At 41.7% G+C, this 11,866-nt stretch overlaps 1 protein-coding gene across 1 annotated transcript in view; it reads right to left on the bottom strand.

Annotated features, from left to right (window-relative positions):
- Positions 1-11,866, bottom strand: part of WDFY3 (WD repeat and FYVE domain containing 3) — a 197,175-nt gene that overhangs the window by 128,363 nt on the left and 56,946 nt on the right. The window contains exons 11-14 of the mRNA XM_014949934.1: positions 11,680-11,863; positions 9,189-9,646; positions 6,873-6,956; positions 1,607-1,784 (exon numbers count right to left, since the gene is read on the bottom strand). Coding sequence (XP_014805420.1) covers positions 1,607-1,784; positions 6,873-6,956; positions 9,189-9,646; positions 11,680-11,863 — 904 coding nt within the window. The remainder of the gene's footprint in view (positions 1-1,606; positions 1,785-6,872; positions 6,957-9,188; positions 9,647-11,679; positions 11,864-11,866) is intronic.

Raw genomic sequence — 11,866 nt, 5'->3', positions numbered from 1 at the left:
GGCAGCTCCAGCCACTCTGCCCCCAGCCTGTAGCACTGCAGGGGGCTGGTGGGACCCAAGGGCAGGACCCGGCACTTGGCCTTGTTGAAACTCATCCCATTGGCCTTGGCCATCGATCCAGCCTGTCCAGATCCCTCTGGAGAGCGTTCCTACCCTCCAGCAGGTCGACGCTCCCACCCAACTTGGCGTCATCTGCAAACTCACTGAGTTTGTATCACTCATAAAGATATTAAACAGAACTGGCCCCAGTACTGAGTCCTGGGGGACACCACTTGTCACCGGCCACCAACTGGATTTCACTCCATTCACCACAACTCTTTGGGGCTGGCCATCCAGCCAGGTTTTTACCCAGCAAAGAGCACACTCGTCCAAGCCATGAGCAGCCAGGTTCTCTAGCAGAATGCTGTGGGAAACACTGCCAAAGACTTTACCAAAGTCCAGGCAAACCACATCCACAGCCTTTTTCTCATCCTCTAAGTGGGTCACACTCTCATAGAAGGAGATCAGCTGAGTAAAGTAGGACCCACCTTTCATAAACCTGTGCTGACTGGGCCCTGATCACCTGGTTGTCCTGTATGTGCTGTGGGATGGTGCTCAAAATATCTGCTCCATAACCTTCCCTGGCACCGAGGTCAGACTGACAGACCTGTGGTACCTCAGATCCTCCTTCCTGTCCTACTTGTAGACAGGCATCCCATTTGATAACCTCCAGTCAACTGGGACATCCCCAGTTAGCCAGAACTTCTGAAAAATGATGGAAAGGGGCTTGGTGAGGACTTGCACCAGCTCCATCAGTCAGTACCCTCTGGTGGATCTCATCTGGTCCCATAAACTTGTGTCTAAGTGATATGTATAGCAGGTTGCTAACCATTCCCACTTGGATTACCTGGGCTTCATTCCTCTCCCCATCATCGTCATCTCTACAAAACTTAGGATATATGCAACATAACTGCCAAATTAATGGCTTGAAGACAGAAAGTCACCACTACTCATCACTGGTAGAGGACGAAAAAGGAGGAATCAAGTCTAGTGACTCCTGTAAGCTTTTGGAACTTTTAAAAAGAAAATAAACAGCATTCTTCAGTGAAGACAACAAAAAATACTTAGGCAACATAAAAAATTGTCCAACAAATTCTCTATATACAAACCATCAGTACAAATTTTGGGTTGGGAATTGTACAAAGTAGGTGGTACAATTTTGCAACTAGAACATATTTCAAACAGCACATACACACCAAGCTATAATGTCCAACTAAATGTCCTCCTTGTTCTCCTTGTTCTAAGCATTAACAACTATCAACAAGCATTAACAAACATCAAGGAAAACAGGAATTAATCACAGTGCTTGGACACTTATCTGATGGCCACTTCAGACTTTTCTTTAAATTTACCTTTTTGCCAGGAGTTTAGAAGAGACAAACAAAACAAAGCCTACGAAATAAAACCATGTCTATCAGCCCTCTGTGCCACCAGTTATTCAACTTAACTAGTCTGTGAAATGTATTAGTTTCTCAGCACAAAACAAGAGGACATCATAGTTTTTCCCCGTTTCCCACAGCCATCCTTTTTCCCAGTCACTCTAGGACAGGAGAATATTTTTCCCTACCTCTGGGTGTGTAGCTGATCCAACAGAGGCCAGAAGATCCAGCATGGCAAGCATAGCACCAGGGTGGATAATGACCGCATCAGAGCTTTGTGCAGATGTGGGGCCTGTTTGGAGTTTCACATCAGCTATGGTTTTCTGAGGGCAAACAGGAGGTGTTGAAACAGAGTGATATGCGTGCCTGTGGGACAGAAGACATCCCATGGTTACAACATCCATTTCTTATGAGCTTTGCATTTTTCAAACAGCTGCAAAGTTGAACTGGCTTAGAGATGCTACTCCCCTCCTCCTCTCTCCTCCCTCAGTTAGACAGATCAACCATCTGAGTGTTGGACAAACCCGTTGGACATGTTCCCCCAAAGACAACCTGGAAGAGTTGCAATATTTCAACTATGCTTGAACTCAGAAGTCTTTTCCCCAGATGCTACGTAGTTTGAAGAACTTAAAGTTCTTCAAAGATCTTAACTTGCCTTTCTTGCCTCCCTCTTCCCATTCTAGCTGCGGTGGCAGCACACGGTGACGACAGCCACCACTGCTCCTGTTCTGGGGGATGAATCCAGCTTTGGATACGTTTCTCCCCATTTGCTTTTCAGTAACAACTGATTAGAAAACGTCCTATCGCAAAACTCTCGGAAATCTCTAATTATCCTACAGAAACAGAAAGCTGGGCTTGGTGAACACTCGTGCCAGCAGTTCCGTATGTCCTCAGTCTATGGCAATTCAGTTTTGCATTAAGCTGCTTTAATCTGATTCAGGGAAAAGAGGCTTTGACACACTGACTTAGAAGCAACCACTTGTACTGAAACTCTCCGAGGTATCAGCTTGATGCCATTCTTCTTCCAGCACAAGATTCAACACACAAACAGCATGAACAGCTGACTGAAGATCAAGATGGTACTTCTGAAGCAAAAGCTAGCTCCAAAGGCTCAACACAAAAAGAAAAAACAAAACAAACCACAACTAAACCCACCCAAATTCTGACAGTATTTATCATATACGCTTATTTGCAAGAAGAAAGAAAACAAACTCTATGTAACAAATTTTTTTTGAAGACCAAATATTGCCTGACGTTTTACAAGAAGTGAACTCCATTAAAATCGGGTCTCTTCCTATCAAATCAGTTGATAGAGGCATTTCCTCTCTCCTTTCCTCAGTGACACAGATTTACCTAACCCCTAACCCTAACAGAAGTTAACTCTCTGTGCCTCATCCATTAGGCACTTCTAACTAAGATATCTTTTCTCTGGGGAAAAACAGGACGTAGATGGGAGCTGAGGAAGGCTGTGTTCCCATCGAAAAGGTTCATGGCAGATCTGAACAACTCAAGAGCACTTTTTAAAGGAGATATTTATTTTTTTTTTTAAGAAAAATGAAATTACTGATGTTTTACTCATTTGGCAAACACTTACAGCAAACATGAAATAGTATGACAGTTCTATTCTAACCAACCACTAAGAAAAAAATCTGCCCAAATCAATTTTTCTAGTGTTTTAACAAACTCTCTAGTCATCAGTTTCCTAAAGTTCTCCAGCAGACTCACTGACTGAAGCACCTGGCAGGCAGAGGAAGGCTTCATTGACTCTTGTAAAATTAAACGGAATTAAGAACAGCAGAACAACTGCTAATACTATCATAGAGAGATGTTATCTCAACCCTTTTCTCTGTCTTAACACAGAGGTTGAAACTCAGGCAGTTGTTTCTCGTGCATCCTAGCAGCTCTGCTCTTCATCTGAAGGAAACTGCTACCTCTTTCCAATGTCACCTTGAGCACCTCAACGCAAGACTTACAGGACACGGTTTAAAAACTAAATACCCATTTGTATTGAAGAACACTCTTCGGTCTGGTGAAATTCTGCTCCCCAGACATTCTTGAGGATCAAGCTTCCACCCACTTGTAAACCCAAATTTTAAATACCCATTTGTATTGAAGAACACTCTTCGGTCTGGTGAAATTCTGAGACATTCTTATTCTTGAGGATCAAGCTTCCACCCACTTGTAAACCCAAATTTTACATCCTGATCCATCCTATCACATTCACTTCATGAGGTAAACTGTGAGGTTGTAACACTGTGGTACAGGGAGAGCCTAATAAAAACCCAAGCCATCACTCAGTACGATTCATGAACAAGCATGTGATTCTGGCCTCAAATGACCTGAACTTCAGCATTACATACAACAAACTGAAAAGGGGGTACTAGTGAAGACTAGGCAATTCACTCTTCTGTTATCCATCTAAGTTATATCCTTGCAGCATATATTATCGAAAGTTTTTCATATAATTTTAAAATACCTTCTGTATTTTTCCATATAAGGAGTACTCGTATCAAAATAAAAAAAAGAAGACAGTTCGACGAGATTTCTCTGGGCAAGGAAAAGAAAATAGATCCTACAAAATCCTGCAAAAGTATTCATTGAGTATTACAGGTCTATGGCTCAGTGCAGAACCCGCAACAAATTAATTAATCCATCCTCATACATTCTTTATATGATCCCTTTAAGGGAGAAGACAGGAAGAAGTGGACAACAGAAAAAGGCAGTGTACTGAAGATGATACAGATCTAATTTAACAAAAAAGAAAACTTAAGTAAAATTCTAACTTAAATTACATAATTAAGTACAACTCTTGATGAGAAATATAACACCATTTTCATCTGGAAAGAAATAAGTAAGATATTGTAGATAAACCCTCTGCATACCATTCTCCAAGAGTGATCACTACACAAACTTTGAAAAAACAATGGCTAAAACTGTATTAAAGTCAAAGCTACATTCTATTCTCTACTTTGCCCCATCAGGCTTAAGACATCCTCAATAAAAAAAATAAAAAAGAGAGAGAGAACATCAAGTAAGGTTTTTTCTGCCAAAATTTCCAGCGATCAAGCTGGTGAAGCTGCAGTTCTTGATTCAAATGATACAGGAGGAGTGGAAGAATAATGCATTCCAGGAATTAGTCCTACCTATGCTGTTTATATAAAAGATAAAACTTGGAGGGCACCGCTCACTCCTCGGGGAAATACAGCTTTGAGAAGTGGCAGGCAAGTCTGAGAGAGAATATTAGAATATCAGTGTATGTATGTATGTATCCAGGACCATTCTAGATTATGTGGAAAAGCAGAACTGTAGTGGTTTTGTTTGTAAGAATTCTTTGTGTGCACAGTGCCTGCTTGCTCTTCTACCCAAACAGCACAGGGCTCTCCCTCGGGGACCTGCCTTCAAAAGGCAGGAAACCCAGGCCAAAGAAACAAGGGAGATCCCAGGGAAGCAAAGGAAAGGAGAGAGAAAACAGTAAGAAAAAAGCAAACCCTTCTCTTGGAAAAGTCAACTTTGACAGAACCTGACCATACCTGACATTTAAAAAATGGGGAAAAAAAAAAATAAAATAAAATAATATTGTACTACAAACCCCAAGTTGCTTGTTTCTGAAAGTAGGAAGATCCCAGCTACTGGCACTGAATTCCCTAGGAATGACAAACACGATGCTGAACACCCGTGAGAAAGCAGACAGCTGCTCAAACAGACTTTTTAAAAAAGCCTAGCCCTCCCTATTTATTTTATTTTTTTAACTTGAAAACATGCTTTTACAGAAAGGATCTGAAAAGTCAACCGGGCCAGCACGATCACTCTTTGTGTCCACTTTTGCTGTGAGCCTTACAAAATTTATTATGGCCCAAAGGTTTGTGAAGATCCAAATCAGGTGCACCCTTTTACTTTAGCACTCTACTGGTGCTTACCTGACTTGCCCAAAGCAGCAACCCATGGGGAGACTGACTTTTGAAACCCTCCAATCTTTACCTCACCTTGTAACACACTTTTTAAATAACTGGTTGCACTTTCAGTACTACAAAAAAAAAAAAACAAACCAAAAAACCAAAGAAACCCCAACCAACCACGCAAAAACCTTCCACGGCAAACGTTGCCTTCTTTCCAGTTTCTTCAGAATAAATGAGAGGAGAAGGAGTTTGGCAGCTGAGGTTTTTCCTCTCTGAACTGCAACTGCTACCTTTGTTCCTAAATGCCTCGGTGTTAGGAAAGAAAGGAAACAATAGTCTAAGAGTTTGTGGATTCTTGGGAAATTGGCCTTATCCAAGCCAGTCCCTGCAGAAGACCCAGGTATGACTTGGGTAACGCTACTCTGCAAGACAAAAAAAGGCTTCTCTTTCTTGACTAACCTGCTCGAGCACAAACATCTCCCTTCCAAGCAGGTTCTCAAAGCAGCTTTGGTTGCTTCCCTTTGCAAAATAACTTTTCATTCCAAACATAGAACTCTGTGCAGACTTAAAGCCATACACCGAGCCATCACAACTGTATTTTCCACACGTGGCACCTGCACCTCACATAACCCACAGTCTTTCAAAGGTCTTTTGAGGCTTCAAAAGCAAATCTCCACCTCAACTGCACCTTCAGGTAACAAATGGCTACCCCCTTGCCTAGAGTCTCCAGGAAAAAAAAATCTCCTTTTCATCATTTCCAAAGGCCTGTAAGTCACAACCCCCTTGCCTAGAGTCTCCAGGAAAAAAATCTCCTTTTCATTCATTTTCAAAGGCCTGTTGTTGAATCAGTAAATTATTGGGTTTTTTTAAAGAAAAAGTATTCTACCAGACATGAAGACACATAAGAAAAGATAGGAACTTGGGAGGGAAAGTGGGTGCTAAGATTTCTCAGTTGTGCCATTGGATCTTTCCTTCCAAACCCTTTCATTGAGCTTGCCTCTGCATCGTTTGATAGTCAAGTGCTGACAGGTTCATTCTTTATTTTTGTACTCGGTGCAATTACTAACAAATGAGGACCTTAACAAGCCATCCACCTTCCCACTAGAAGTACTTTTTCTTGAAAAATCAGACAAGAAAAAAGAAATCCTGCTGTATTAACCATCTACTGGCATAGTCTGAACTTCTTTGAACTGCTCCCAAGAGTTTCATTTATACCTCCTTTAAATCATTCCTTATACTAGACCTTATTTGGTTTTGAATCACGAACTTTAGGTGCTTCAGGAGTCTGGAGACATCTCCAATCTCATCCGTTCACATCACTGTGAAACATACCTTTACTTTTCTTTTATTTAGTAAACACACATGAAATTGCACACCTCAGAAAAAAAGAAATAACAAAAACTACTTGAGAGATCTTTTATTTAGTAAACACACATGAAATTGCGCACCTCAGAAAAAAAAAATTAATAAAAACTACTTGAGAGAAAAAAGGAAACCCCAAACTAAGAAACAGAGAGAAATCAGAAGCAAGATCAACTTCTCTTGGAAGGGTCGGTACCTTTTCCTGGACAAAGCTGGCGTACCCCAGGGAGAGGGGAGAGAAGTCTCATTTGTCAGGCAAGGAGGGATCTGTTCTGCACGACTACAGACAAAACAGACAGGGGGAGGACAGAGAGGTTAGAGAAGAAAAACAGAGGCTGTAAAGCTTGTTAGTTTTACAACAGCACCAATCAAATCATTCCTAGGATCCATTCTTCAGAAACAAGGTGGATGACAAAGGACAGTACCCAACAAGACAGGGACATGTTAAGTTGTGTTATGGCATGACTGCTGTGCTCCTCAGGGTTATCCATAATCAGCACGGATAAGACATGAAAATCAATGTAAACTTTGCAAAGAATGACCATCAGAAAATTGAAGAAAGAAAAAGGAGAATGCAGTCACTGAAGATGACAGGGGAAAAAAAAAAAAAAAAAAAAAAAGGAACTTAATGAGGTAGTGTGTGCAACACCACCACGGGATTGACTTACCCCATTGATTCCTCCTACTGCACTGTAAGCCAGTGTTAGAACTTCTACAGTACGTGCAACACATTCTTAATACACATTCTCCTCCATCTATCTGAATGCTTTAATAATACTTAATAACAATGAGATCAAATAAATTAATTGCTGTAGTCTACTCTTGTCTTTTTGGGGTGGTTTTTTTTGTTCTTCGTTATATTAAAAAAACCCAAACATAACCAAGAGAAAACCATTAAGATTTGTCAATTTTGAGGTAAAATGTTCATTAACAAAACCATGAAGTTTGTATTTGGCTAGTCACGTATTTTAAGAAAGCCTGACCAACTGGCAGCTCTATTAATATCTCAACATATTTCAGGAGAGCCTGTTTAGAAAGGCCTGCAGTGACAGGACGAGGGGCAATGGCTTCAAGCTGGAGGGGAACAGATTTAGACTGGAGATGAGGAGAGGGTTCTTCACTGTGAGGGTGGTGGAGCACTGGAACAGGTTGCCCAGGGAGGTGGTTGAGGCCCCTTCCCTGGAGATATTCAAGGAGAGGCTCGACGAGGCCCTGGGCAACCTGGTCTGGTTGGGGGTGTCCCTGCTGACTGCAGGGGGGTCGGACTAGATGGCCTTTGGAGGTCCCTTCCGGCCTGGACAACTCTATGATTCTATGATTCTATATTTCAACACTTGGAAAATCAGACCCTATTTTTGACTAACTAGGTGGCCTGTCTTATTAAAACAGGGTGACATGCATTAAATAGCTGGGGTGAAGAAGCTCCAAGGTCCCAGATAAGAAGTTTAGGTCTGTGTTTTACTCTTTTATACCTTAAATCATAGGCGAGAAGTACTTTAAGATAAGCTAATCTTCAACATGTACTTCAGTAAGATTTGTTGTCATTTTGAATCAACATTAGGACACACATTACTGCCCATTTCAAATGGCAAGTAGAATTTAAGTTCTAGTTGTTTAACTCTGGGAACGTCTCCCAGTAAAATTTAAAAAATAATAATTCACAGACTAAACAAAATATCTAGTTTAAGTAAGGAAAAAAAGGAGGCTGAGGGGAGACCTTATTGTTCGCTACAGCCCCCTGAAGGGAGGTTGTAGAGAGGTTGGGGTCGGTCTCTTCTGCCAAGTCACAGGTGATAGAACAAGAGGAAATGGTCTCAAGTTGCACCAGGGGAGGTCTAGATTGGACATCAGTAAAAATTTCTTCACTGAAAGAGTCATCAAACATCAGAACAGGCTGCCCAGGGAAGTGGTTGAGTCACCATCCCTGGAGGTATTCAAAAGAGGGGTAGACATGGCACTTGGCGACACAGTTTGGTAGTGGACTTGGCAGTGCTCAGTTAACGGTTGGACTCGATGATCTTAGGTCTTTTCCAACCTAAATGATTCTATGATTGTAAATTGGTCATGATATTATCTACTTCCTTAATTTGAAGGCCCGTATCAGAGAAAACATGAAGTTAAAGCATGACATTCAAGAACCAGGTTTTCATTTGATATAATAAAGGCATGAAAATCTAGTAGTTCCGTATGACAAAGCAACGAGATAATTTGCCTATCAAACAACAGGATACTTCAATACATCAAATATACCCCTAAACTGACATCTGTATCTTGATTGCTGCCATGACAAAAAAAATTCCACATATGTATAACCCTGGAGAACACCAGCAAGCTAAATCAATATTTGGTCAGATGTTGCCACTTTATATTCCTCTCACTGGAGTGAGCAAACAGAGAAATAGATTAAAATGGAAATACGAAAGCTTGCAATGAACATATCTGAAGAAAACTATTTTGGGGAAACAGCAGGGAAAATAAAAAAAAAAAAAGAAAAAAAAAGAAAAGTTCATACCTGTCAAAAGAATCTGTTGCTACCTTGTAGAGGTAAATAAAAAGTTTGCTGCAGTGTCTTAGCGTCGGTGACACAGAATCCAGGGATATTAGGTCATCCTCCAAAAGTCTTTGAAACAGTTGCGTGTTTGAAGGGAAGACATTCAAGGGGCTTATTTTTCTCAAGTCTGAGAAGCAGCCAAGTAATCGAACAGCATCTGCCAGTTTTTCATACTGGATCTCTGTTTTGAAGAAGTGCGAGTTGGCGGGCTCGTAGCGCATGGCTGCAGTCAGCGTGCAGAACACAGTGTGGAGCAGCTCAAACACTTGATTCTGGTTTACTTTCTCCCAGCCGTTCTTTGGGGGCGAGCACAAAGATCTCTCCATGGCAACGAGCAAAGATGTGACATACACAAACCCACCGACTTTTCTAAAGACAGTTCTTGTGCGGTGACTCTCCCTCAGCACCGAGAGCAGGGCCTGTGGACAAAACAAACAATCCACACAAAGAAGAAGAAGAAAAAAGAAAAGCAGCAGCGTTACAAACAGCTTGGAAAAAAAAGGTAGGGATGTTTTTGTTTGATATGCTAGCGAAATCCTCACGTGGTTTGTTATTTTGATAATGCCTGAAGTCTCCAGAGATCAACTTTGTACTGCAAGAGTCCCCATCCTCAAGAGCTTACAAAATAAAAAGAGAAGGAATGGGGGGGAGAAGTAAAGCATTGCCCCTAATTTAGAAACAAGAAATTAAGGAGATAAATAAACCTGCCGACATAAAAGACTTGACCAAGCCTAGAATGGAACCCAAAATCCCCAGGTAATTCCTTTAGTGATATGGCAGAGAATATAGCTATTGGAAAAGAATCTACTCTGCCATCATAATTCACAATTTCAAAGAACTGAGTGGGCAAACGACTGCCCGTAGCAATGAGAAATCTAAACCTTGGAGCATCCTAACACGGGTCTCCCAGAAACCTCCGATGCATGAGCATCTGGCAGCTATGAATAATAAGCCCCAAAACCAGAGTTAGTTTTAGCTTTCCTCTGTAATGACACCCCTAAGTCTCTGAATTGAGTGAAACTTGATTTTAAGAGTTGCTGTTCAAAAATAAGCCTGAGAGATACACAAAAATGGACAAAACCTTACTCGCTGAATTAATACAAAGCCAAAGCATGAACAGCAGAAGTTACATTCTCTAGGTAGAGACATGCTCAAGAATGACTGAAGACACTGATATACAAAACATGTCAAATGAATCATTTTATTACTAGCTTTCCTTTCTGTCTTTTTGGAATAATACGAAGCTACTTTGTCTTCCAGAGAAATATTACAGCTCTTTTTAACGGAGAAGAACATACACGTCTCAGAGTTCTCTCTGGTAAGACTCAATTACTTACTATTACTTGTCTCAGCTTTACTACCCTAAAATAACAATGTTAAGTCAAATTACAAAGATAACACCAGCTATTCTAAGAAGCAACTGTGGGTCTAGATTAGCAGCCAAAAATGCTAATACAATAGAAAACAGATGAGAGTCTTCTCTCTTCCTCCTCCACTCACAGCCTTATTTTCCTATCTTTCCCCTATTTTGCTGAAGCAAGCAAGCTCTTTGGCTTGATCTCCTACTGTGATCACTACCATTAGATTTATATTAACTAATTCAGCATTGATAACTAACGAGAGTTAGCCTTGGCTAGATAAGTAGCCTTCACCTCTGATTTTGAAACCTGCCAAGGGCAGATGGAAGAAAATAGAAACCACAGAATCACAGAATTGTGGTGGTTGGAAGGGACCTCAGAGATCATCGAGTCCAACCACAAAAAAAAAAACAAAAAAACAAAACAAACAAACAAAAAAAAAAAACCACACCACCCACCACCTAAACACACAACAACCACCAAACCAAAAAACCATCACCCACCCACTCAGCAACCCACGACAAACCAATAATCTTGGGCACTAGAGCATGCCCTGAAGAGCCATGTCTACACGTTTCTTAAATACCTCCAGGGACAGTGACTCCACCACCTCCCTGGGCAGCCCATTCCAATGCTGGATAACCCTTTCAGTAAAGAAATGTTTCCTAATATCTAACCTGAACTTCCCCTGGCACAGCTTGAAGCCATTGCCCCTTGTCCTGACATCTGTAACTTGGGAGAAGAGACCGACCCCCGTCTCTCTACAGCCTCCTTTCAGGTACTTGTACAGAGCGATAAGGTCTCCCCTCAGTCTCCTCTTCCCCAGACTGAACACCCCCAGCTCCCTCAGCCTCTCCTCGTAAGACTTGTGCTCCAGACCCCTCCCCAGCTTCGTTGCCCTTCTCTGGACCTGCTCCAGCACCTCAATGTCCCTCTTGTGGTAGGGGCCCCACACATCAAATGTATGCATTTCAACTATCCACATTGAGTAGCTAAACACCATCCATCCATCCAATCCAATCCCCTTCCCCCAGCGTTTTCTTTTCTAAAAGAGTGGCTTAGGAGCAAGAGCCCTGAGCAAATACTTCATTTACCCTTAAGATGTCCGTTTTCAGCTGCAGTTCCGTGGGTGGAGCCGAGTGCATCAGTCCCAACAAAGTGCCCATATCGTCTTCTCCACTAGGTGATAACACCAACTGCTGGATGATCATCAGGGCGTGCTGTCGGCACTGGGGATACTTCACTATGTTGTGCACGCATCTGGCACCACCAAACTCCCTG

The sequence above is a fragment of the Calidris pugnax genome, unplaced genomic scaffold, assembly GCF_001431845.1.
Source record: "Calidris pugnax isolate Ruff unplaced genomic scaffold, ASM143184v1 scaffold42, whole genome shotgun sequence".
In the NCBI taxonomy this organism is placed as follows: Eukaryota; Metazoa; Chordata; class Aves; order Charadriiformes; family Scolopacidae; genus Calidris; species Calidris pugnax.
This window is presented reverse-complemented; position numbering and strand designations above follow the sequence as displayed.